The 26,392-nt window shown below is 45.2% G+C and overlaps 1 protein-coding gene across 3 annotated transcripts; it reads left to right on the forward strand.

Annotated features, from left to right (window-relative positions):
* On the forward strand, positions 1 to 26,392 carry LOC139595355 (hexokinase HKDC1-like). Of its 3 annotated transcripts, XM_071438421.1 has the most exons (19): positions 1 to 974; positions 1,189 to 1,389; positions 5,270 to 5,432; positions 9,787 to 9,935; positions 10,483 to 10,602; positions 11,879 to 11,974; positions 13,698 to 13,797; positions 14,406 to 14,589; positions 15,665 to 15,820; positions 16,542 to 16,775; positions 18,744 to 19,048; positions 19,956 to 20,104; positions 20,194 to 20,313; positions 21,728 to 21,823; positions 21,909 to 22,008; positions 22,741 to 22,924; positions 23,596 to 23,751; positions 24,430 to 24,663; positions 25,266 to 26,392. In XM_071438421.1, exons 2-19 carry the CDS (start codon positions 1,327 to 1,329, stop codon positions 25,408 to 25,410), a joined length of 2,754 nt encoding a protein of 917 aa, XP_071294522.1. In that variant the 5' UTR covers positions 1 to 974; positions 1,189 to 1,326; the 3' UTR covers positions 25,411 to 26,392. The 3 variants fall into 3 exon arrangements, with proteins under 3 accessions (XP_071294522.1, XP_071294521.1, XP_071294523.1); XM_071438420.1 differs by lacking the exon at positions 1 to 974 and having other exon boundaries at positions 1,122 to 1,389; XM_071438422.1 differs by lacking the exons at positions 1 to 974; positions 5,270 to 5,432; positions 9,787 to 9,935 and having other exon boundaries at positions 1,122 to 1,389.

Here is a 26,392-nt window from a genome sequence, read left to right on the forward strand (position 1 = left end):
TCAGTTGCACTTTTTTTCTTTTTACAGTAGCATGAGGTGGTTGGGTCCACTCTAAGCTATGAAGTGATGTGGCCAGACTGACTGGCTGCCTCTGCCCTTCTCTGGATCTCTAGACAATTCCCACTACTCACTAATTCTTTGTGTTTCCTCACATTACTTGGTACTCCCCTCCCCCTTTCCTCTTCTCCCCCTGCTGTTTTTCTAATCTATCAAAATAATTTTTAATTGTTACCTTGTTCTGCAAAATTCAGGGTGACAATTGTCTGCAGTAGCTGTGCTCAGTTCAGCTGAACAGTAACTGGGGGGAAACACATTCTGTGTAGGTGTAGTTTGAGAGTGAGCCTCTAATTACCCCATGAGAATGCCTTTTTTTTTTTTTCTTCCTCTCCTTTGTGTCAGCATTTCACTGTTTCCTTGGGATGATGTTTCCATAGTCCATATCACTTGATACACTGACACAATCCTGGAACCACTGGTTTATTCAGAATGAATTTGAGAGTTGATGGTTAAAGGCTGTGTCAGAATGTAATGGTGTAAGGAAGCTGCTCTTGCATCCTTCCAGTGGGGCAGTGTGATACCCACACTGCTGCCTGCCAGCTAAATCTGTTCTCTCCCCAGGTTTTGCAGTACTGAGGATCTTCAGTGGTCTGGAGCTTTGGGAGAAGGGAGAAGAACCAGCCCAAAACCTCCCTGCTGGGAATTGCACAAGAAGCATTCCAGCTGGGGGCAGGGGTCTGTGTGTCTCTGCTCTTTACACAGCTGAAGCTTAATTGGTACAAAGCTGCAGAGAAGGGTGCACTGTGCAGAGCTAGAGTGAAGTTAATCCATGCAGAAGAGCTGAGCAGAGGGAAGAAGTCTCCTAAATCCGTTCAGCTTCCCAGATTCCCTGCAGCCCCCGGCCGTGGTGGAGCCTGTCAGCCCCTGGGATGAAGCACCAAGCGGGGCAGGCTGCGTAGCAACTGCTTTGAGAAGTGGTAACAATTCCCAAGTGGGGCAGCAACAAAATCGATTTTTCTCCCCTTGAGCTTGGCAGCTCTCCAGGTGCCTGCTCTGGCACAATGAAGTGTGTGGCTGGGGAGGGAGGGAGGGACTTCGGGGTGATGTGGGGGGGTGTGCTACAAAGAGGCAGAAGTTTAATCACTGACCCAATCACACTGGATGGATTTATTTCTGGACTCAATTTCCCAGGAACTCTGCTATTCCACACGGGGGGAAAATGCCTCTGCTGAAGTTTCTCTAGCTCCAGTTTCGTGAATAAAGATCTGTGGCTTTGGAGTTACTCACAGCAGCTCTGTCACTACTGACTCATCCATCTGCTTCAGGAAAATGTTTGCTGTCCACTTGCTAGCTTTCCATTTCACAAAGCTAAAAGAGGATCAAATAAAAAAGGTAAGTTGCAGCAGTAGCTGGTTGCTATTTTAAGAGCTGTATTACCCAGATACAGAGGGGTCTGCAGTGAGTAATGCAGACCATATCATGGCATTATCCACTAAAACCATTCAGCCAGATGGGGTAGGAGGTGTTTAGACCTTAAACCACCTGGTGAGAGTGAAAATAGGTCCGGTTAGTGGTTTTCCCTGCACAGTTGTAAGTGCTCTCCCAATAATGGAGCAAATTCTCTGCACTAAGGGAAAGTGCTCAAGCTTTATTTGGCATGGTGTGGAAGAGCCCAGAGGACAGAAAGGATGGCTCTGGCAGAGTTGCCTTGCAAATGTATCATGAGTGATGGGATTTCTCAAGCTGAGCAGGAATCAGGAGTCAGTCACGTAGCAGGGACAGGGAAAACCCCTGTGGTCTTTGGTCTGGGTCTCCTGAGATTCAGGAGAGATTTCCAACTGGTGTTGGAGTTCCTGTGCCTCCTCTCTGGTTATCCAAAACTGGCTAATCACTCTGATGTTTATAGGTGTGACCTTTAATTACAGTTGGAAAAGCTTGGGATGGCTCAGATCTGGAGCTATCAGTACTGGGAGTGAGCTGCCTAATGGTCGCTCTTCCCTAATCTACTTCCATGCCCTGCTGAAATGGGTTTTTGGGCTTATGTCCATCATGAGACCATGTGAGACCCATAAGCTTCATGGGTTACAGGTCCTCTGCTTTGTGGACATGTCCCCTGCAGGTGCTCTGTATTCCTGGGGTCTTCACTGAGTGCTGCCAGGCTCCATCCTCTGGTTTCCCAGCCAGGGGCTGGAAAGGTGGGAGGTGGGGCTGTCTGTGGATGTGGTGGGAGATCCAAGGTCCTGGTGCTTGGATCTGCTTCCATCACTGAGCTCATCAGCAAAGGGAGCAGCTCCAGGTTCTCCTGTCTGTGCCCAAGACATGGAGTGGCTCGTTCCAAGGAGGACTTGTTCCATTAATTCTGTTTTGGAGAGGGGCATTCTGAGAGAGGTACTGGTATCTCAACAATCAGATGTCCCTGACTCAGTCCTAGCCCTTTTATCCCTAGGATTTAATGTGATCAGAAAAAGGCCTCACTGCCCCTCCCCTCTGTGAGGAGCTCTCTCTTATCTAGACAGAACTATTTCTTCATTCTTTTTACTAAGAAAGAGAAACACCTTGTGGAGCAGTGCTTGGGTGTAGTGGGCTCTGCAGGGAAACATCCAGCTTGCAGTTGAGTGAGGACAGTGGAGATGAGGGAGCAGAGGAATTCTGGCAAACAGAATTTTGCTGCTCCGGCAAACAAAGCAGAGGAATTCTGGCAAAAAAAAAAAATCAAGGCTGCATTAAAAAAAATCAAAAAGTCTTTCTGTAAGGTGCAAACTAGCCCTTCCTGAAGGCAAGAAACCACATGCTCCTCAGACTTCTCTTACAGGTAGCCTAGGGTAGGATTTACAGAATAGAGCTGATTACTCCCTTATTAGAAAGAAGGAATGTCTTCCCACCTTTCCCTCCCCAGGCTTATTTACTCTGTGGTGCCAAAGCCAAGAGCCTGCCTGCCATGAAAACAGAGCTGTTTCCATAAATGAGGCAAGGCCCTGCTCCTGTGCCATGGGAGGGGGTAACCAGTTTGGTTTAGCACAGCCTGGCCATTCCGTGTTTACCAGTAAATGGTTATGAGAGCAGGGCCTTGCTCAGGCTGTAAATCAGGCTGGAGAGCCAGCAGGATTTCCTGGGCTCTGCCTTATCTGGTTCCTTGGAAAGGACTGTCTGCTCCTCTGGTTTGTAGGTAAACAGGGTGGGGAATGCAGTGTCTGGGCAGCAGGGAGCTGGTGCATGTTCTCTGCAAACAGACATGGTAATTTTTATTACCATGAGAGTTTTTCCCCCCAAAGGGGTTTCTGTTGCAAGGCTATTTGGGTCTGTGTCAGAATTCATGAGTGCTGCATTCTCCAGTCACTGTATTTTCTCCAAAAAAACAGTACAGGTGCATAGGCTAAGATGATGCATCCTACACAGTGGTGGAGCTTCAAAAAACCCTTGGAGAAAATCAAGCACTTGCAAAACAAGGGCTACAAATACAAATCTGAATAACAGCCTTTTCAAGGCACAGCTGTATCCAAAGGCAGCTGCTGCTCTGGGACAATTGTATGTTGTAATTTAACACTTTTTCCTCTCTTTCTGTGTGTGTTGAGTGCTGGAGTGACTTTCAGGATCCTGGCTCTTTCTGGTGGGTCATTGCTGACCATCAGTTTAAAATGGGACTGTGAATAGGTAATTAGTTTGTACCTCATTAAAACAGGTAGTAAAATAGTCCAAACTGCAGCAGAGACCAACTTATCTACAACCTGCATTGCCCTCTGTTTAAACAATGCAGCCTTTTAAATCCAACCATGGTGGGACTTTGTGTCCTTCCAGCCCCCCAGACCTCCCTGTGTAAATGGCACTGATGAAATGCTCTGAACAGATGCAGCACCACAACAGCACAGCCCAAGGTGCAAGAGCTGAGTGTCTGTAGCAGCAAAGCACTGGCAGCTGTCCCACTTCTCTTCTCTGGCCCCAAGTCCTGTGTGCTGGGGACCAGCAAACACCAATGACCCTTCAGTGGACACATTTATTATCCCTGCATCGTGTTTAAACAGCACCAAACTCTGGTTCCCCAGTGGAAAAGCTTCTGGATGTTGACAAATTCTTTTTTTTTTCCCTGTGTTAATCCTTTGTTGTACCCAGCTGTGTAGTTTCTAGGCCACACTGCTTATAGCCCTGCAGGTATGTGTCAGTCCCAGCAGTGTGTGGTCCTTAAGGAAAAAAAAAACCTGATGAAGCTGTCCATAAACACTGATTAACTTCTCTGCCAGGTTCTTTTCTATTCTTTTCTATTCAACTGCCTTCTATTTTGATGTATTCTGTGAGTTACAGACCTTTAACAAAGGGTATTCATTGCACCCAAAAAATGTGTTATAGATGTAATCCTAGAATCACAAGAGAATGGAGAGCAGAGCTGGAGTGGGAAAAAGGCTTTGAGTTCCAGCCTGGCATGCCAACAAAGTTAATTGTCTGTGGAGTGAAGCAGTAGCTGAATAGATGTTTTGGGGTTGTGGCTGACATGCTTGGGTACTGATGGCATTTTCTGGAGCTGCCTCAGAGAGGTCAAACTCTCACCAGATTGACACACTTTGCAGTTCTAGCTCATTACATCTCTAGCAGGGGAGGATGGTGTGAAAACAGCTTGTCAGGGTCTCAGGCAAATCTCATGACTTACATAGATTGTCAAGTTACTGAGCCATCAGAGAAGATGGGCAGCTTTTGGGCAGTGATTCACCAAGGCTGCACTAAACATTTCCAAAGCAAAGTTTTTTGAGAAGAGTGAATGTCCTGATGATGACCTGGAGCTTGCTTGCACCGACAGTCGTGAGAACTTTGTCACTGAGGTCGAAAATGTGTGGTGGTGTTTGAGGGTCCCCAGGACGAGGGAAGAGATGAGAATCTTGACTCCATGTTTCAGAAGGCTGATTTATTATTTTATGATATTATATTAAAAGAAAATGATCTACTAAAACTGTACTAAAGAAAGAGAAAGGAGACATCAGAAGGTTAGACAAGAATGAATAATAAGAATCCCTGACAGACCAGAGTGTCCGACACAGCTGGACTGGATTGGTCATTAAGTAAAAACAGTTCACATGGAACCAATCAAACATGCACCTGTTGGTGAGCAACCTCCAAACCACATTCCAAGCAATCAGATAATTATTCTTTACATTTATTTTCTGAGGCTTCTCAGGAGAAAAATCCTGGCAAAAGGATTTTCATAAAATACATCAGTGACAGAAAATGAAGCGAACGAGCAGCGCAAGGAGCCTGCATGGCTGAGTGCCACCTTCCCTCTCTGCAGGTGGACAGGTTCCTGCACCAGCTGCGCCTCTCTGATGATGTCCTGCAGGATGTGAGAGCTCGTTTCCAGGCTGAGATGCTGAAGGGGCTGGCCAGGGACACCAACCCCACGGCAGCAGTGAAGATGCTGCCCTCGTTCGTGCGCTCGCTGCCCGATGGCTCAGGTGAGTCCCTGCTCAGCACTGCTGCTTCACAAGGGGAGCTGCTGCCAGCACCCCAGCACAGCACCCCAGACACACAGGGCAGCCACAGACTCGGGGTTATTAATTGAGAAAGCACGTGTGGGTACTGATACTGAGCCTGGGGGAGTGCTGGCATGTTGGGGAAGATGAGACAGGAAAACCTTATAAATATGATTGCCTGGCAAAAGATTTTGAGAATATAGAAACTGTAAGTGAGATTGAAATGAAAGCAAGCTTTGAGATACCTTAGTTACCGAACAACTGGAAAACAACGATGTAGCCAAACTGAAAATAATCCCCTTTTGATGGAACAACACCCTCTGCTTGCAGACAGGTACAAGGGTCAGAGCAGACCCTACAGCTTGGCAGAAGGGGTCCAAAGAGGAGTTTTTAGGGTTTAAATGTAACCCAGTATGGTAATGTAGTGATTCTTATAGGCTGTATGTAAATGCTATAGGATTTGTATATTGTACTAGATTGGTTAGTGAAAATTAGAATATTCAACACAGAAGATTTATTATTGTAACGGGAACTTCGCTCTCTTACCCCTTTTATGCTCTTGCCCTTTTACTCTCTTACCCTTTTACTCTCTCACCCTCTCATCCTCTCTCCCTCTCTCTTCTCTCAGCCCTGCTCTGAGCTGTGCCTGGCAGCTCCCAGCAGGGCCCTGCCCCCAGGCCCTTTGCAATAAACCCCAAATTCCTGACCTGGCTGCAGAGATCTCTCATCTCCGTCCATCCCGACTGTCCTACCCCATAGCTCCTACACTGGCAGAGTGGTTTTTTCCTTGCACCTGGTGGATTTTGACCTAGAGCTGCTTGTTTGAGGAGAGGACCCGGGAAGTGCTCAGGAGCAGCTTCTCCCATCTGTTGTAGTGCGGGCCGTGCTGCAGGAGCTGTGGCTGGACATGGCAAGGGCAGCCTCTACAGCCCAGAGCCTGCAGTGCACTCTGCTGGGGCTCTGCCATGTGCGGCCTGGCCTTGGAGCTGCGGGGAGGGCAGGATGCTGCAGAGAAACCCTTCAACCTGCCAAGGAACAGCAGCCTGGCATCCTCAGAGCTGGGATCCACAAAGTCTGCACTGCTTCTGCTAATTCCCCAAAAAGTGATCCCTTCCTTGCCTTCTCCATTGGGAAAATCTGCTCCTGGATGGGGTCTACCAGGAGCTGCTCTGATTCTTCAGCTGAGACTTGAACAGAGAAAGTGCAGTGGTGTCCTCTGGGAGGATGTGACATGAGATAGGAACTCCAAGCTCATCTTGTTTGGAGAAGCGTGCACATCCAGAATAAAACTCCTCAGCTGGCTCCTGGCATTGCAGCCTGAGAGAAAATGACATTTCCCCCAGGTTTAACCAAGTTTATTTTTTCAGGACTGTGTGTCTCACTGCCAAGGGACAGCAGCCTGGCATCCTCAGAGCTGGGATCCACAAATTCTGCACTGCTTCTGCTAATTCCCCAAAAAATGATCCCTTCTGCCCTTCCTTCCTTGCCTTCTCCACTGGGAAAATCTGCTCCTGGTTTGGGTCTACCAGGAACTGCTCTGCTTCTTCAGCTGAGACTTGAACAGAGAAAGTGCAGTGGTGTCCTCTGGGAGGATGTGACATGAGATAGGAACTCCAAGCTCATCTTGTTTGGAGAAGCGTGCACATCCAGAATAAAACTCCTCAGCTGGCTCCTGGCAGTGCAGCCTGACAGAAAATGGCATTTTCCCCACGTTTAACCAAGTTAATTTGTTCAGGATTCTGTCTCACCAAGATCAGGACTTGCTGTAAACTAGCTGTGCAGAAAATGGAAATGTTAGCTTTGTACCTTTCCACATGACTTTGTTCCCTCTGATGGTAATTTCCCTGCAATTAAATGAGGAATAACAGCTTTCATGGCATAAAAAAGGTATTTGAAGGCAAGTTCCTTGAAATGAGGCATGTCTGAGAGAAATTATACACAAGCTGACTGGATGGAAGGGGGCACTCTTCCTTTGCTGCTAGCTTTGTCAAAGAGAAACAAGTACTTTTTTAACCCTTGCAGTCTCAGTGTCAGTCACTGCTCCTGAGGTCTCACAGGTCTCAGATGCTGTTCTGGAACAGCAGGGAGCCCCTGAGCCCAGGAGACCTGGAAAATTGCATGTGGTGTCATCAGCAAGAGCTGATGTCCCCCAAGGCCAAGGTTGGATGGTGCTCTCCTGGCCTGTGTGGCCTTTCCTGTGTGCCAAGGACATGCTGCAGCATCAAGCTGGGCTATATCCTACTGGCACACTGCCCACTCCAAGTATCACATTGATTTTTCTATTTTTGCCCTCTGGAAAAATCCTGGTTGGTTATTTTGCTGCCAGACTGGTTAAAACTTCCAGCAGGTTTAAACAGCTCAAACTTGGATGGTTATTCCCCCATTATTTATTATTATTATTATTATTATTATTATTATTATTATTATTATTATTATTGACTTCTCCTTCTTCTCCTTCTTCTCCTTCTTCTCCTTCTTCTCCTTCTTCTCCTTCTTCTCCTTCTTCTCCTCCTCCTTCTTCTTTTATTACTATTATTATTATTATCTTAGAGGGTTTTTTTGCTGCCCTCAGTGTTGCTGACTGAAATGACTCATATAGAGCATCTTTCATAGTTTAGGGATTAACAGTCTGACTAATGTCACAGTTTACTGAGTAACCCAATCTGCCTCCTCACCTTTGATAGCAGACCATGGTATTACAGGTAGAATTTCCTGCTTCCTTCCCTTTCAGGACCAGATTTAATCATGTTTGGACTGTGGAACAAAGATCATGCAGGGCTAGGCACATACCCCACTGTGTTTTCCTTTTGGGAAGGGCATTTTCCTGTGTGAGGGATAAACAAATTTTATTGTAGCTGTGAGGCCACGCTGTCCTTCCATCTGAGGTTTGCTGCTGGAGATGTGTGTGTCTGAGCAAGCCTCTGAAACAAATGGTACTTTCACAGAAACACCAAAAGAAAAGGAAAAGGACTGTGTTGGTTCACTTTGCTGGCAAATTGGCTTTTTCCCACTTGGAACCTGATTTCTGCACTAGAGCTGAGTCTTAACATATGTCTGCAAGTCCTGCATCCTCTACTGGATACAGGCAATGACCTCACATTCTGCTTGTGCCACATTTCAGGTGATGGTTTTGCAGCCCCTTGGTTGGTTTGCAGCTGCTTAGGGCCTTTCCTGCTGCCAAGCTCATCCTTCTGCAGCCTGCAAGTGTGCTGCTGTGGAAGGAGCAGGGTGAACACCCCAAACTGCCAAATAAATTTGAATTAACTATTACATAGCAGACTGAAAGGAGAGACCTGATAGCCTTGCTGAGGGTTTCCAGCTCTCAGTCCTTCTGATGCTCCCAGGCCCATCCAGGATCAGGATCTGCCATCATGGGGCAGCAGAGGCCCCTTGTTGAGCCTTTGCTTTTTTTTGTTAGGGTCAGGATTAAATGTGCGAGATGGTATTTCTTGTTCAGATTCAGATGTTTGTTAGTTCTTATTTATATTGCAGTTTTATAAACTGTGAGTTCTCCAGCACTTCACTCTAATAAACTGAAAAATGGAGACCTATCTAAATGGAGACCTATGTCTCTCTTTAAAGGCTTTTTAAGGATAAACTGTCTAATTAAAAAATGGCACTACAATTATTTTTACTTTTAACTTAAAAACTATCTGTGGCCTGCAATGTGGAGTTTTTTATCTAATTACATAATACTACCTAAACTTGTAAAGAAGAAGGCCTAGCTTCTGTTTTAAAACTTCTATCTTGTTTAATGTATATTCTATCTTGTTTTATATATCTTACTATATTCTAAAACTTCAAACTTTGTTTTCGACTATGTGATATTACACACTTCTATTCAAAAATGGAGACCTATCTCTCTCTTTACAAGGCTTTTTAAGGATAAACTGTCTAATTAAGAAATGACACTTCAATTATTTTTACTTTTAACTTAATAACTAACTTATGTGGCCCGCAATGTGGACTTTTTTTTCTAATTACATAATACTGCCTAAACTTGTGAAGAAGAAGGACTAGCTTCTGTTTTAAAACTTCTATCTTGTTTTATGCATATTCTATCTTGTTTTATATATATTCTATCTTGTTTTATATATCTTACTATATTCTAAAACTTTAAACTCTAAGTTTTCTACTATGTGATATTACACATTTCTATTCAAACTACACACCAATGATTTCAGTCCTATCATTTTATTTTGGAAGTCTTCTCTATACAGCCATAGGTTAAATGTAGTGTTCTTTTGGGGTCAGTGCTTGTCAGCACACAAAGTCTCAAATTCTCAGCAGCCAGGGTTTGTGGCCATGCCCAGTGATGTGGTCCCCTGTGTTGCAGAGAAGGGGGAGTTCCTTGCTGTGGACCTGGGGGGCTCCCAGTTCCGTGCCCACCAGGTGAAGGTGTTTGATGATGGGAAGCAGAGCAGCCAGCTGGAGAGCAAGTTCTACCCCACACCCAAGGAGGTCACCCAGGGCAATGGAGCTGAGGTAGGCACTGATGCTGCTGCTGTCACTGTCATATTTTGGGAAAAATCCTCTTCACCAGGATTTCTTCTCCTGGGAAGATGAGAAGCCTCAACTTCTCCATGTTTTGCTGCTCTGGAATGTGGTCTAGAGATTGTTTATCCAAACATGTGAATTATTTTAACTTAATAACCAATCACTGTCAGCTGTGTTGGACTCTGAGGAGTCAGTCATGAGCTTTCATTATCATTCTTATTAAACCTTCTGATATATCCTTTCTTTATTTTTGGGATAGTTTTAGTATAGCATTCTATGATATAATATAATATAATATAATATAATATAATATAATATAATATAATATAATATAATATAATATAATATAATATAATATAATATAATATAATATAATATAATATAATATAATATAATATAATATCAGCCTTCTGAGAACATAGAGTCAGATTCTCATCTCTCACCTCGTCCTAGAAACCCTCACAAACACCACACTGTGCTGCTGCTGCTGTGTCTGCCTGTGGACACTGCCCAACTCTCCTCTCTTCTTGTGCAGCTCTTTGATTACATTGCTGACTGTCTGTCAGACTTCATGGAGACCAAAAACCTGAAGCAGAAGAAGTTGCCTCTTGGCTTTACGTTTTCTTTTCCATGCAAACAGACCAAGCTGGATGAGGTGAGATGCATAAGAAATGCTCTTGTCAAGCTGAGCTCCTTGCAGAGTCTGGAGCAGCTGTTGAGTGCAGGTGCTGTCCTGTGGCTTTTATCTGGGGTCATGTTTGCATAGCTCTCTGAAGAAGGCATGGATGACTTTTAGTATTTAACTCGACCTGACTATCCTTCAGTGATTCATTTCTCATCTCAAGGCATCACCACCTTTAATCAAAAGCTATTCTGTTGCTCAGTCAGTACCCAATTCCACAGGAACCATGTGCCCCTGTATTAACACTGTTAGAAACAGATGTGCACTTCTGTGTCTTGAAATATTTTATTGTTTTAATCACTCTCAGTTTTTGGTTTTTTTAAATTTTTTTTTTTTTACAGTTGATTCTGAATAGGAAATACCTGTAGCTGAGCTGCTTGAGACACCTCTTGGGGAAACAAAGGGCTGGTTGCAATTATTTTGTGTTCTCTCATTCTAGCCTCTCTTATTTCTAGGGGTCTGTGCTTTGGGCTCCAGTCCTGCAAACGCTTTTTGCTTAATGCTATTAGACTGTGATCAGCATAGGAAAGCCACATGTGCTTTAAATGAAGCACAGGGAGACTCATTTACAGAATTGGGACTTTATGACTGTACCTTTTTGGCTGTGCTGGTACTGACAGGCAGCCCAAGGTAAGATGTAACTTGACTTACACGTTGGTACAGTAATAGGAGCCTCTTTGAGCCAGGTCCCATGAGCTCTTGGGGATCTGTTACTCACCCAAGATAGCTCAGCTACCTTTGGAGGCATAAAATCAGCAGGATGGCTTCTGTTGCAGTGTTGGAAACAAAAAGGTTGAATAAAAGGCAAAATAACAAACAGAGAAAAACTGAGCCAGGTGCAGGAGGTTCTTGCTCCTGGTAAAACACCTCATAAAAGTGATTGGTTTCTTTGTTCTCTTCTTTTTTTAGTAAATTGCCCAGGTGGGATTTTTTGGCTCCTGTCCAATTGGCTCCTTAAGTTTGAGGTGAAGTCCCCCAGGTCCTATGAGGTGGCTTTTTACCTGATTGAGGAGAGAAACTTCTGGGCTTATTTCCTTTTTAAGGGGACAAAGGAGAGTTTTGTCACTCCTCAACAGGGGGGCACATTCCTATAGGTACTGATAGGCACCCCAAGGTAAGATGTTCTACTCTGACTGATTTTGGCTGAGTTTTAATAATGGATTTCTCCACACACTTCAGTCTTGACTGGCTTTGTGGTTTGTGTGCTAAACTTTGTGTGCTTTTGGGTCACTGCACTGTTTCTTTTCAGGGGGTTCTCCTTGAGTGGACAAAGCACTTCAGGGTCCGAGGAGTCCAGGGCACAGACGTGGTCAGCTCCCTCCACAGGGCCCTCCAGAAGCACCAGGCAAGTCTTGGACCTGCAGGAGCAGAGAATGTCCTCCTGGGAATCCATCTCTTGGTGTGTGGGTTCCTTTGGGAGCTGTCAGAATCCTTCAGGGATGGGCAATAGCAAGTGCCCAGCATGCCTGCACATCTGGCAGATCTGTGTCTCTCTCACAGCTGTAATTCAGACTGCCCAGGTAACACAAGTGCAGCTGCACCCTGAGCCCAGGCTTTGACACCTCACCAGAATGGCCCCACTGTCTCAGCCTCTGGTTAAACTGCAGGGTGGTGTCTTGGTTTGGAAAGACAGGAGTCTGCTAAGGAAGGCAGGAGCCTCCCCTGAAATGGAGAATGTAAACCCTCCCCGCCCCTCCAAATTGCTATGAATTTTAAATTAAGGGGCTCTCAGGCAAAAATATGGGAACAGGAAATAACAGTTCTTTCATAGGGAAAGAAAAAAAATAAAAGGATAAAATAAACAATGCAGTACACTAGAACAACACTGCCAGAGTCAGAACCCAACCTGACACCTTGTGGGTCAGGGTGTTGGCAGCAGAACCATTGGAAATGTGGCTGCAGCCCTCCTGCAGTGTCAGGGGTGGTTCTGTTGGAGCAGGGGGTCCTGTAGAGAAGGATGTGTTCTTCCTCTGAAGATCCAGTGGAAGGAGAGGCAGCTGCTGTTCCTCTGGGGAATCCCATGGAGAAAGCCATGCTGGTGTCTCCAAACCTCTGGATTATATCTGGGTAGCAATGCTTGGCTCCTCCCTCTGGGCAGAGCATCTCCCAATGGGATGTTACAGTTCTTATCAGCCATGCAGGGACATTCAATAGCTGCTATCAGCAGATGTCCCCTCCCAGGGAGGTGTGAATGTAGTCACTCAAAGAGAGAGATCAGGCAAACTGCCCACTTGACAAAGATAATCTGCCCTACAGATGGGAATTTAAAACATCTTGCATTGCAATCTGGAACAGTGAGATATAAAACACTCAATAATTTCACACACTGTGTTTCACAGCCTGGCCATGGGATGAGGGTTGGTAGGAGGAAACTGCCATCTCAAATTGGCACACCCAACCCCAGCAGGGCTTGCCTGTCCCCTTCAGTCTGTACGATGGAGCCATTGATGGCAATTTTTAAGGTCAGCAGTAAGACATGATTAAATCTGCCCTTGAACTAGCATACAGCCTTTCAATAACACTGTTTTAATATTTTGGAAAGCCTTGCTTTTCATGTTTGGTAACACCAGCCAAGAAAAACAAAGCATCTTTCCATATCTTGATGAGTTCATAGCAAAGAGGAAACTGCACAGCCTCAGTGGAAGGACTTTTTGCTTGAGTGTGGTATTGCTGCACAGCTGTAGCTGCATTTCTGTGTGTTTCTGAACCACCTGGCGGGCTCTGCTCAGGTGGTAGAGGATGTTGTCCTTTCACACAGCCTGTAAGCACAGTATCACAACACTCACACCAATAATGTGTCACTTTTCTGGCAAATGAGGTGGGTTGGGGAAAAACAAATCCTTCAAACAAAGAGGCTGGCAAAACACTTGAGAATTCAGAGATATTTGTAACCTTACAGGGCTGTGGGAAGAGTGTTGTAAAAGGAAGTAGTGTCTTCCAACCAAGGAGTTTTCCTGAATGAGGCCTTCAAAGTGCAACCAGGGAATATGTCTGCATGCTGGTGCTTTATCACAGAGCAGGCTTTCTGAGCTTTTCTCCCTGCTAATCACCCATCTTTATGCTCTTAGGACATAGATGTTGATGTTTTGGCACTGGTCAATGACACGGTGGGAACCATGATGACTTGTGGATACGATGACCAGCGCTGTGAGGTTGGACTCATAATTGGTAATTTTTTCTGTTCACCATGAAAGTTTTTTTTCCCTCTCATTGTTGAATTACTACAAATTTGAAGTAGGAAGGAATTTCACAATAGAGGAAAGAGCAGAAAGAAAATGGAAAAAACAATGGTTGGATTTTCAAGCCTGGCTGCCTTCTGTAAAGCAGCTGTTTTTATGCTGATCACATTGCCATCAAATACCACAGTCCCCATTTTGTCTGGGCTCAGTTGTGACCAGCATACTAAACTTTTCTGCTGACTGTATAGAAAATTACTGTGTCTGTCCAGAGAAAGCTGAATTCCCCTCACGTCTGGTAGTTAGTCCCAGCTATGCTTTCTACAGTTTCTCCATTTCATGCACTATGATGCCTTTTATTGGGCACACAGAAGTACATTTGAAAGAGAAAAAAATGTTTTTAAATAAGTCAAACCTTAGAATAATTTCAGGTTTTTTCCATTCACTGTGAAATGATGATTTCACGGGTGCAGGTGGCCTATATGAGCATCCTGTGCCACAGGGTTATGTGTTTGTGTTTTCTTCCAAAGGCAATATACTGACTTATTCCCAAACAAAAAGCACACATGGAACAAACAGTGGTTTGTCCAATACCCACAGGGACTGGCACCAACGCCTGCTACATGGAGGAGATGAGGCACATCAGCCTGGTGGAGGGGGACGAGGGCAGGATGTGCATTAACACCGAGTGGGGCGCCTTCGGGGACGACGGTGCTTTGGATGATCTCCGCACGGAGTTCGATCGGGAGCTGGATCTGGGATCTCTCAACCCTGGAAAACAGCTGTAAGTGATTCCCTGTCTGAGTTCCCAGAGTGCTTTTCCAGTGTTTGCCCCCTTGGAACAGGAATTGTGTTAAGTGAACCTGAGACGACTTAGTTGGTGCTGGTTCTGTGTAATCCAGATCTTTCCTTTCTGGAGAGGGTGAGTCCCTTTCACAGCTCCCTGCTGCGGGCTGTTGTGGTGTGATTTCAGGGTTTACCTCAGAACCCCAAGTTCTTCCCCTGAAGATTCCCTCCCAGGTGTGTCAGTCTCCTCTCCTTTCCCCACCCTGACCCCTGCCCAGCACTGCCTGTCAGTCCTGGCATTCCAGAAGGGCATCGAGTGATTGGCAGATTCAAAGGATGCCCTCTCCCCCTGGGGGGCATTGGGCCATCCAGGTATCCTTTGTCCCTTGAGACCTCCCCTCCTGTACCTGGTTGGTGGCTCCCTACCCCTTCCCTGCCCTTCTCCCCGGGGTAAAAGAGCACCCAACCACATGGTTTGGGAGTTCTGTTGGTGCAGTTGCTGCATTCAGAGGCTGTGGGCCAGAATAAAGCTCTGGATCCAAACCTTCCATCAGAACCGACTCCTTTCCTTCACCATCGCCTTAAAGCTTCTCCACAGAGGGAAACCTGAGGAGCAGCCCCTGTTATGGGGGGAAGCTCCATCCCAGCACCACCAGAGCTCCTGCAGGCCTGGACTTGTCTGCACGTGCTCAGCTGCAGCACCCAGGCAGCCCAAAGTGTCTGTGGGGTGAAACACCACACACCCAGCCAGCCAAAAGTGTCTCTGGGGTGAAACACCACACACCCAGCCAGCCAAAAGTGTCTCTGGGGTGAAACACCACACACCCAACCAGCCAAAAGTGTCTGTGGGGTGAAACACCACAGTGCCGCTGTTTGGTTCAGTGCCAAGGGCCAGACAAGCCCAGGCACATCCCGTACACAATATTGGTAAATTCCAATATAACAGGCCAAGGGATTGCTGCTATAGCTGCCCATGTGTTGCTAAATCCAGGTGGTTGCTGTGCTATGATGCTGTGGAGGGCTAGAGAGGAGCTGGTGAACACCTCCTGATTCCTTCCTGTGCTCCATTCCAGGTTTGAGAAGATGATCAGCAGCCTGTATTTGGGGGAACTTGTGAGACTGATTCTCCTTAAAATGACAAAGGAAGGTCTGCTCTTCAATGGGAAAGTGTCAACAGCTCTGCTTACTAAGGGCAAGATTGAAATGAAACACGTGTCTGCAATGGAAAAGTAAGAACTTGTAATACACTCTTTGAGAGTAGCCACTCTCAAAGTTAGTTTTTCACTAGCACAGAAGCAATAATGAAAGTGTTGTTAAAATCTGTGAGTGCTGGGAACAATTCTGAACAGTTCAGCTTGAGTTTGCTTTTGCCCAGGAGAAAAGTTGACCTTTCTGTAAGTGGGAATTGGTGTAAGATAGTTTTAGCAAAGTACCACAGTAGCACGTGTGTTGGTAAACATCACAGGTTGTTCAAATAACCTCTCTGGAGACCTGAGTGTGTGGGATGACTGCTGCAGTTTTCAGCCTCTCTGATGTGGGAATACTGGGGCTGTGGAGATGCAGTACAGATTATAAATCAGCTAATGGATGACTGCATGGAAAACTGGGAACCTGGTCCTCATTGTCACTCCAGGAATTATTTTCTTTGTTGTACTGAGTAAAGCTGTATATCTGTTCTTGTGCTCTCTTTCTTTGGACTGTTTTATCCCTTTCTCTTCTTGACTAATTGATTGGTGTCACCAAATGCTGAACCCCAGGAAGTTCAGCATTTGAACTCTCTCCCCTGGGTACTTCTGGGAATGCTGTGGGAAGCACATTGCTGGTTTATGGGAATCAATTGTGATGCTGTCTGATGGGTTGTGTCGTGGTCTCCTCTCATTTCTTTTTGAGCCAAGGTATTGATTTGTAAGTTTTTGCATTTGGTGATGTATTCTTTTGTTTTGGGGATAGGTACAAGGAAGGCCTGAGCAACACAAGAGAGATCCTTACAGAGCTGAAGCTGTTTCCCTCTGAGGAGGACTGTGTCGCTGTTCAGCACGTCTGCACCATCGTCTCCTTCCGCTCGGCCAACCTGTGCGCTGCCGCCCTGGCAGCCATCCTGACCCGCCTCAGGGACAACAAAAAGCTGCTGAGGATGAGAACCACCGTGGGGATTGATGGGGGACTCTACAAAACACACCCCAAGTGAGTAACAAAGAGGATTTGATAATGGCTAAGAGCTTCCATCTGCACTTGTGTGTGGCTGTTCAGAGAAGTGCCAGTTTTGCTTCAGCTTCGGGGTGAGGTCTGAGTGGCTTTGGTATTGCAAAGCTGTCCCAGGAGCTTTAGAATTTGGAGTGGGGTGGGAGCTGAGGGCGTTTAGCCTGAAGAAAAGGAGACACAGAGGTGAGCTTATCACTCTCTACAACTCCCTGAAAGGTGCCTGTGCTCAGGTGGGGTTGGTCTCTTTCTCCAGGCAGCACTGACAGAAACAGAGGACAGAGTCTGAAGCTACACCAAGGGAAATATAGGTTGAATATTAGGAAAAAATTTTTCATAGAAAGAGTGAAAAAGTTCTGGAATGGTCTGCCCAGGGATTTGGTGGAGTCACCATCCCTGGATGTGTTTAACAAAGCCTGGATGTGGCACTGGGTGCCAGGTTTAGTTGAGGTGTTGGGGCTGGGTTGGACTCAATGATCTTCAAGGTCTCTTCCAACCTCATCATTCTGTGAATACTGTGAGACATGACACCTGGAATAATGGTGTTGGAGGAAATGCAGCTGATTTCTCAACTGACTCCTGGGCCCCTAGGACACTTGCAGTTCACTATGGGTCTTTTTCTTTTTCCTTTTTCCTTTTTCTTTTTTCTTTTTCTTTCTTTTCTTTCTTTTTCTCCCTTTACTACTTCCACTGTTTTTCCACCTGTGCTTTCCCAAACCAGAAACCTCCTCCAACCATTCCCCCTAACTGGCTGGAGGCCTGATTGCAGCCAGAGATGAAGTAAACTGTCATGGTGTGATTTCATGGTTTACCTTGGGTCCCTCCCCTGAAGATTCCCTCCCAGGTGTGTCAGTCTCCTCTCCTTTCCCCTCCCAGCACTGCCTGTCAGTCCTGGCATTGCAGAAGGGCGTTGAGTGATTGGCAGATTGAAAGGATGCCCTCTACCCCTGGGGGGCATTGGGCCATCCAAGTGTCCCTTGTCCCTTGAGACCTCCCCTCCTGTACCTGGTTGGTGGCTCCCTACCCCTTCCCTGCCCCTGTCCCCAGGGTAAAAGGGTGAGCAACCATGTGCTCCAGCAGTTCTGGATTGCTTCTGCTCTGGATTCAGAGGCCTGTGGGCCAGAATAAAGCTCTGGATCCAAACCCTCCATCAGAACCGACTCCTTTCCTTCACCATCACCTTAAAGCTTCTCCACCAGAGGGAAACCTGAGGAGCAGCCCCTGTTATGGGGGGAAGCTCCATCCCAGCACCACCAGAGCTCCTGCAGGCCTGGACTTGTCCCCAAGTGCCCAGACACAACATCCAGGCAGCCAAAAGTGTCTGTGGGGTGAAACACCACACACCCAGCCAGCCAAAAGTGTCCCTGGGGTGAAACACCACACACCCAGCCAGCCAAAAGTGTCCCTGGGGTGAAACACTGTGACTGTGTTCGCAGGGGTCCCAGGATGAGGGAAGAGATGAGGATCTGACTCCATGTTTCAGAAGGCTGATTTATTATTTTATGATATATATTATATTATATTAAAACTATACTAAAATAATAGAAGAAAGGATTTCATCAGAAGGCTGGCTAAGAATAGAAAAGGAATGGAATGATAACAAAAGCTTGTGTGTCAGACAGAGAGTCTGAGCCAGCTGACTGTGATTGGCCATTAATTAGAAACAATCACATGAGACCAATCCCAGATGCACCTGTTGCATTCCACAGCAGCAGATAACCATTGGTTACATTTTGTTCCTGAGGCTTCTCAACTTCTCAAGAGAAAAAATCCAAAGGAAAGGATTTTTCAGCAAATATCATAGCTACAAAACACCACAGTGCTGCTATTTGGTTCAGCAGCAGGGTCAGACAAGCCAAGGCACATCCTGCACACAGTATTGGTGACACCAACAGTAAACCATGCCCCAAAGGCCTGTGGGAGCCTCAAGGAGGAACTCTGTGTCCCTGCCAGGTACGCCAAGCGCCTGCACAAGGTGGTGAGGAGGCTGGTGCCCACGTGTGACGTGCGGTTCCTGCTGTCGCAGAGCGGCAGCGGCCGCGGGGCCGCCGTGGTCACGGCGGTGGCACACAGGCTGGCAGCCCAGCGCCGGCGCCTCGACGCCGCCCTCGCCCCCTTCCTGCTGCCCCCCAGCATCCTGCAGGAGGTGAGGGACAGCATGAGGGCTGAGCTGGAGTATGGGCTGAAGAGGGAGACGCAAGCCCAGGCCACGGTGAAGATGCTGCCCACGTACGTGTGTGGGATGCCGGATGGAACAGGTGAGGTTGGCTCATGGGCACCTGTGTCGGGTCCGTCTGTCTGTCTCTGCCCCGACACGGGTAGGGTGGTTCTTGGGTGGCACGCGATTCAAAGGACAAGTCTGGATTCTTCAGCTTTTCGATCTTCAGATTGTTTATTGTTTCTTATCTACAAAATTTTCTGTCTGCCCAACAGAGGTCTGATCTGCAAGGCAGCCACGGGCACTCGTGACCACCCACGGGGCGGTCATGTCTTTTTATACTAAAATCTACGTACATGATATTTACTTTTATTTTCCAATACTTTTCACCCATGTTGGCAAGTGCACCTTCACCATAAACCAATCCCCAATGCCAACATCACCACAGGAGATGGAGGACAAGAAGAAGAAAGAAGAAGGACGAGACACCTGATCCTCCCTGATCCCTCCATCTTGTCTCCATAACCCCCCTGTACCAAAAACCTTAAAGTTTATATTTCACCCTATAAATGTGTCCCTTTTACACCCTTCATTCTAAACTGATTCTCATGTCCTCAAACTGCTGTCACTTCTGTGGATGGATCAAAATCAAGCCACCAAGCACTCTTGGCAACATTCCAGGATTTCCGAGACCCCCAAGGGTTCTCCTGGCATCTCTGGACATCGGGAGCGATGTGCTGAGATCCCACACACCTGGAGGTGGGGCAGGAAAGCTGCTTGTCTGCTTTTGGTGGGAAGGAGTATGCTAATTAATTTGGCACAGGCCAGGGGGATTTATGTTGCCCAACTGGTGCTTCCTGCTGTGTTATCTGTTATCTTCAGCCCCATGCTGGTAGGCTTGATGGGATAAATGCCATAGGGAACAGAGTGCTGTCATTGGTATGTTGCTCTGACTGGCAAACGTGCTAGGAGAAGCACCAAAATGAAATGACTTTCTTCTCCTTCAGAGAAAGGAAAGTTCCTTGCCCTTGACCTTGGTGGCACAAATTTCAGGGTTCTGCTGGTCAAAATCAAAAGCGGGAGAAGAAGATCAGTGCAAATGTATAACAAAATCTTTGCCATTCCTTTGGAGATCATGCAAGGGACAGGAGAAGAGGTAATCTGAAATGAATGTTTAACTGATGCAGCCAAGGTCCATTGTATGGGGTTACTTGTGATATTTCTATGCCTCTTCTTTCCTTCCAGCTCTTTGACCATATTGTCCAGTGCATAGCAGAATTTCTGGAGTATATGGGGATAAAAGGTGCTCGGCTTCCTCTGGGTTTCACCTTCTCCTTCCCCTGCAGGCAAACCAGCATTGACAAGGTAAGAGCTGCAGCAGCTCTGCATCTGCTTGGTAAATGACATCATTTTGGGCAAGGCTGACTTGTTGGTTTGGAGAATTTATTACTTTGCTTTGCAAATGAGTTGTGTTTCATGAGAAAATTATCATCCCATGTTATCCACCTGCCTATGGGGGCAGAACTTTCACTTCTTGTCTCTGGTAAGTGCTGGACATGAGCTTGTTTTTGTTCTATAAAGATTAAACCCTCATGACAGCAAAATGAAGGGCATATTTTTAATAACCCAGGAACCTCCTTATGCTGCCTTAACTCTTCAGTGGCAAGAGATAACAAATGGCTCCTTCTGCTTGCTCAGCTACAATCCCAGGTTGTTTTCCAAGCTGTGCTGCACAGCTCTGATTGTGTAACTTCTGCACCACATTAGCTTTTTTTTGCTGAGTGGCAGTGGACAGACCTGAACTTACTTGCTCAATTTGGAGGAGTTGGCTTTTTGACAGGTATCTTTTATCTTATCTGAAAAGATTTATGGATTTCCAAGAGAGGCAGGGGATGTTGTGCTGCTTAGTTCTAGTCAAATATGTAAGATACTGGGGAAATGAGAGACTGCTATTTTATTGAATGTTTTTATGTCCAGGTGGGGTTCACAATAGCTTCTAAACCTGGAAGTTAGTCTGCTCTGTCTCAATTTTCAGCTCATTATTGAGAGTATAGCAATAGGACTTGGCCTTTTGTGGAAACATGAATTGATGTGCCTTCTGAACCCACAGCTTAGCATTTAGGTCTTGACAAATGATCAGGAAGCAAATTCCACAGTATTGATGGCAAACTGAATGAGACACATCTGTGTCCCATGATATGTTGCTCTGTGTGTTTGGTCTTCTACTGTTCTAGAGCTTGAGGGTGTTTCTTATAGCAGCTTTTTCTCCCAGTTGTCTTCTATGTTTTTTTTTTCCTTTGGACAGACAGTCCAGAGCCACTTAGGAAGTGTAAAGCTAATTACTTCATGTAACCTGGAAAACAACTTCTGTCAGGCCAGGTTGTTGTCTGAAAAGAAATAAATTAGTGTTGCCTGGAGCTGTGGGATCATATCAAATGTCCTTCAGGAAACGACCCAAAAATTAACAATAGATTCATTAATGTTTGATGGGTGTTTGATGATTTACAGCAAAGTTATTTTCCAAATGAATTTTAGAAGGTACTGAGTGCAATGCCTTGACAAAAAGCTGAGTAAACTTGGAGCCACTACCACCAGCAGTGGAGTAACAAAGATACATAAGCACAGCCTGCACTAGACACCCACAGTAACCTGTCCAGGGAAATATGTTATTTGGGAAAAGAAAAAAAGCATTGGGGTGGGAGGCAAGAAAAAGCTGATGCTTGCAATGTACAGTCTGCTCTTTGTCTTCACTCGTGGCTTTCTTTCTCTTCTGTTTCAGGGAACACTTGTGGGATGGACAAAAGGATTCAAGGCAACAGACTGTGAGGGGGAAGATGTTGTTGATATGCTAAGAGAGGCCATCAGGAGAAGAAATGTGAGCTGTTTCTTTCTGCTCATATTGGTGTATTTAATTCACCCTCCCTCTGGCATTCCACTGCTGATCGTGACTTGTGTTTTAGGAGTTTGACTTGGACATTGTAGCAGTGGTGAATGACACTGTTGGGACCATGATGACTTGTGGCTATGAGGATCCAAACTGTGAGATTGGCCTTATTGCAGGTACAGTGCTGCTCAAGTGGCCACTGTGAGGAGGAAGCACCTATGTAAAGCTGGGCTTTGGCATCTCTAAACCAGCACCTTTTATCTGAGTTTTGATATATTAGTATATATATATTGATATATTAGTATATATTGATATATTAGTATATATATATATATTGATATATTAGTATATATTGATATATTCATGTACATATATTGATATATTCATATATATATTGATATATTAGTATATATAGTGATATGTTAGTATATGTGTATATATATATTGATATATTAGTTACTTGGGGTTCTTGGCAGATTTGTGTGGTACTCAGAAGGAAACTTAACAACATCTGTAGCAGATAAGTTCCTGAACCTGTTGGATTTTTGATCATCTCTCTGATGGTGCCTAACAAGTGTATGCAGGGTAAAAGAGTACAAGCAGATAGAGCATGAATTCTTGTTTTGACAAATACATGCATAGTTACTGTGTAGCCAGGTCATAGACCATGGAACAAGCAAATGTTTTTAAAAATCTGAATGAATTCTTGTTGGGCTTTTTAGATGATTCCCCCAATATGTTCCTCCAAGTTTTGATCCAGAAATATATCTAAGCATAGAATCACAGAATGGCCTTGAAATTTGAGATGAGGCAAAGAGAACTTAAGATGAGCACTGCAATCATCTTCCATAAGTTTCTGGCGCTGCTTCACTTTTCCAGCTGAAGTCTTGTCATTTCTTTCCTTCTAGGAACAGGCACCAATGTTTGCTACATGGAGGACATGAAAAACATAGAAATAGTGGAAGGGAATGAAGGAAAAATGTGCATTAATACAGAATGGGGAGCATTTGGTGACAATGGCTGCATTGACCACATCAGGACAAAATATGACAGAGAAGTAGATGAAGGCTCCCTAAACCCAGGGAAACAGAGGTAAACGTGGTGGTCCTGATGCCAAGAGCCTGATGAAGTCAGTCTTCAAGAGACACTGGCTGCTTTTTAAATGTGCTTAATGAATGAATGAATAATCAGAAAGGAAATTTTAATATTGCATTTCTTTTGTTGCTTGGTAAGTAATCTAGATATAAAAAAAAAAAAAAAAAAAAAAAAAGAAAAAAACAAAGATGTACATTGTTACCACAGCACTGTTTTCATCTTAAAGCATTACCAAACAGTGCAGCTTTTAAGATTTCCCTACAAAGTCTAGGTCATGCTTTGTTCCTACTTTTAGGGTGGTTTTCAGACTCAAGCTTGTTGGGTAAAGACAGCATTGATTAGATGTAACTCACTGGTGAATGCATGGGGGACAGGCAGGAGTTTCACTTCAGTGTGGACTCTGGCTTTAACACTATATTCTGTTTAATATTGCAAAGGTTTTTTTTCTACTTCTGTTACCCTTTGGCATAGGTAAATATATTGTAATTAATATTTGCACTTGAAGTCTCTGCAACAGATTTTTGATGATTGAAAAATGGAGTTTCATGGCTATTGCTCTGCAAGCTTGGACCGTTTTTTTTTGAGTTCACAGGGCATGTACATACCACTCATGCTAAACAGAGCTATCTCCTTAAATGAACATTTTTATTCCTCTTTTGACCCAACAGGTATGAAAAAATGACCAGTGGAATGTACCTAGGTGAAATAGTGAGGCAAATTTTGATTGACTTAACCAAACAAGGACTGCTGTTCAGAGGACACATTTCAGAATCCCTCAGGAAAAGAGGCATCTTTGAAACAAAATTCCTGTCTCAGATTGAGAGGTAAAGTTGTTAGATTTACATGGTTTAAATCCTTAAAGTCCTCTGGGACACCTAGAACACAGTCTTTTGCAAGTGTGTGGAGCCCTTTCCTTCAAGAAGTGGATTAAGTCAATTACAGTTTTCTTTGTGCATTCCCCACCTCCAGAATAAATGTTAAAAATAAGAACCTGGGGAAGTTATAGAATTATTGTTGTAATTATATGAATTATCATTTCCTGTCCACACAACTGGGTTATCTTGGATGCCTTAGCCATCAAGCTAAGTGTTTCTTGTGTGACAAAATAGCATTTATTTAAGAAAGCAAGAAGTCAGTGATACACGAATATGTGCATACCTATGTATCTGTATGATTACAATGGTCCCTAGGCTATTTGAAACCCTTTCTGCTGTGGAAAGCCTTGAAAGGAGGGTCTCAGGAAAGTAACAGTCCTGTGGCTGATCTGGGTCTGCTCCCCTATGGCTTTGGGGTTAGGTGGATAATTACTGCTCGTGCCTTCTGGAGATGCAGCCTAACATGGCAATGGCATGGCAGGAGCAGCTTTCCCATCTGAATTCAGACAGAAACCAGCCTTGAGAGAACTGGGGGGGTGTTAGAGCTGAGGTGGCCCCATTTCCTTTGGCCCAGAGCTGTGTGAGCTGTGGGGCTGTCCCTGAATGCTGCTCTGTGTGTCCCTGCAGTGACCGGCTGGCCCTGCTGCAGGTGCGGCGCATCCTGCAGCAGCTGGGGCTGGACAGCACCTGTGAGGACAGCATCATTGTCAAGGAGGTGTGTGCAGCTGTGTCCACAAGGGCTGCCCGGCTCTGTGGGGCAGGGCTGGCTGCTGTTGTGGAGAAGAAGAGGCAGAACCGAGGTGTGGAGCGCCTGCAGGTCACTGTTGGAGTGGATGGGACGCTCTACAAGCTCCATCCACAGTGAGTGCCTTGGTGCCACTTCCCTCTGCTGTTTGCTTGTTTTCACTGTGAGAACATACCTGTGCCAGCTTTCTGCTGAGATGATTAAAAACCTGAGAGGGGGGAAGGATCTAACACATTTCACTGCATTTTGTCATTTCCCTTTCCTAGCCAGAGGATCAAAAATTGTAAAGTCAGCTCCAGTTACCACTGGGAGGCTCTTTTCTCTGGGATGTTGAATGAACCTAATACTTATTAAATTTCTCAGTGTTTTGGTAGATTTCTACAATATCTGAGTCTCCCAGATGGAAAGCTGTTTGAGTTTTTGGAGTTGGGTCAGTATTCTGTGAGCAAGGCCTAGAAGCAGTAATGCTTTTGAGTTGGGAGAAGAGAACCTCCTTCACGATCTCTGAAGATGTGGGCAGTGTGTGGCATCATGCTGAACAAAAGTCAAGTGGAGAAATAAAAATTACAAATTTCTGTACACAATCAGATTCCATCTTTCATGAATAGGAGAAAAAGCAAAAGAAAGCAATGGCTGAGGTTCCTTGCTTATAGGTGAATACAAAAAGATCAGAAAGCAACTGCTAAAACGTTCTGTTCTTCTCTCCCTTCCCTTTCAGTTTTTCTAGGATCCTGCAGGAAACAGTGAAGGAGCTGGCCCCTCAGTGTGATGTGACTTTCATGCTTTCTGAAGATGGGAGTGGGAAGGGAGCTGCCCTCATTACTGCAGTTGCAAAAAGATTGCACAATGTTGGACAGAAGTAGAAATGAGAGGTCAAGTAACCTCAGCCCTGGCAGGCGTGTGCAGCAGGGGTTTGCTGGGTGGGGATTCCACACAGCTTTGCCTACACCAGCACACAGGTGGCTTTTACTGGGGGAGCAGCTGGTTTTGACCAGCCAGGATTGTGGGTTTTTGGTAACTTGGGTCTGGTGTTTCTGCTCCCCACTGGAATCATGCCTTGGCATGGCACGGCCTACTCAGTTCTGTACTTCCTGCAATGCATCTCCAATGTACGTGGGAGAGTGAAAACAAAACAAACAAAATCAACCCAAATTTGTCTTTTTACAACATCTTAATTAAGCTTCTGCACCAGAAATGAGTTTATCACCAGTTTCTTAGGATTTGTGTGCTTAGTTTTGTCTTGTCCTGGCTCAAAGAATATTGAGATTCTGATGTTGCATCTTATCTAGTGGACGTATTTGTTCAATGCTTCACAGATTTTACAATAAATTTGGAGGTGAATTAAATGAATGGACTGTGGTCAGTGATGCTCCCCCTGCTGCTGCACTGGTTGCAAGTGTAATGCAATACTTCCCTGAGGATAGGATGCATGTTTAATTGATGAATGTAAAGGAAAAAAAAATGTGATTGCACAGAAGATCAATTTGTGACTCAGCTGCACTGACATATTTTGACACATAAAGCTAAACCAATGCTGCATGGATTCTGACTGTGACTGATTCTTTGGATCCTGAAGGAAACAGAGAATGTGGGAGGAGCTACAGAGTCTGCAATGTCTGTGTCAGGGCTACACAGAGGGTTTCAAACAGGCCACCAAAATAGTGTGTAGAGGGAAAAAAAAATCACCTACATTTCTGAAAGTCTCCTCTTTGTTTTCCCTCTGTTATCTTCCTGCATGTTCCTGGGAGAATTGTTTCCATTTTGTGCAAAGGAAGTTTGTCCTTGGTTTTCATTTTCTGTTGCCTGCTGCTCTGCCTGTTTGTAAATAAATCTGTGTTGTTGTGA

The sequence above is a fragment of the Agelaius tricolor genome, unplaced genomic scaffold (genome assembly GCF_023055355.1).
Source record: "Agelaius tricolor isolate 1412-34295 unplaced genomic scaffold, bAgeTri1.0.p SCAF_13, whole genome shotgun sequence".
In the NCBI taxonomy this organism is placed as follows: Eukaryota; Metazoa; Chordata; class Aves; order Passeriformes; family Icteridae; genus Agelaius; species Agelaius tricolor.

Bases quoted from the DNA above. Each gene is read 5' to 3' on its own strand.
- LOC139595355 (XM_071438421.1), top strand. From the start codon at position 1,327: ATGTTTGCTGTCCACTTGCTAGCTTTCCATTTCACAAAGCTAAAAGAG. The intron at 11,975-13,697 runs GCAAGTCTTGGA...TTATGCTCTTAG, and splicing joins GGGCCCTCCAGAAGCACCAG to GACATAGATGTTGATGTTTT. The intron at 15,821-16,541 runs GTAAGAACTTGT...TTTTGGGGATAG, and splicing joins CACGTGTCTGCAATGGAAAA to GTACAAGGAAGGCCTGAGCA.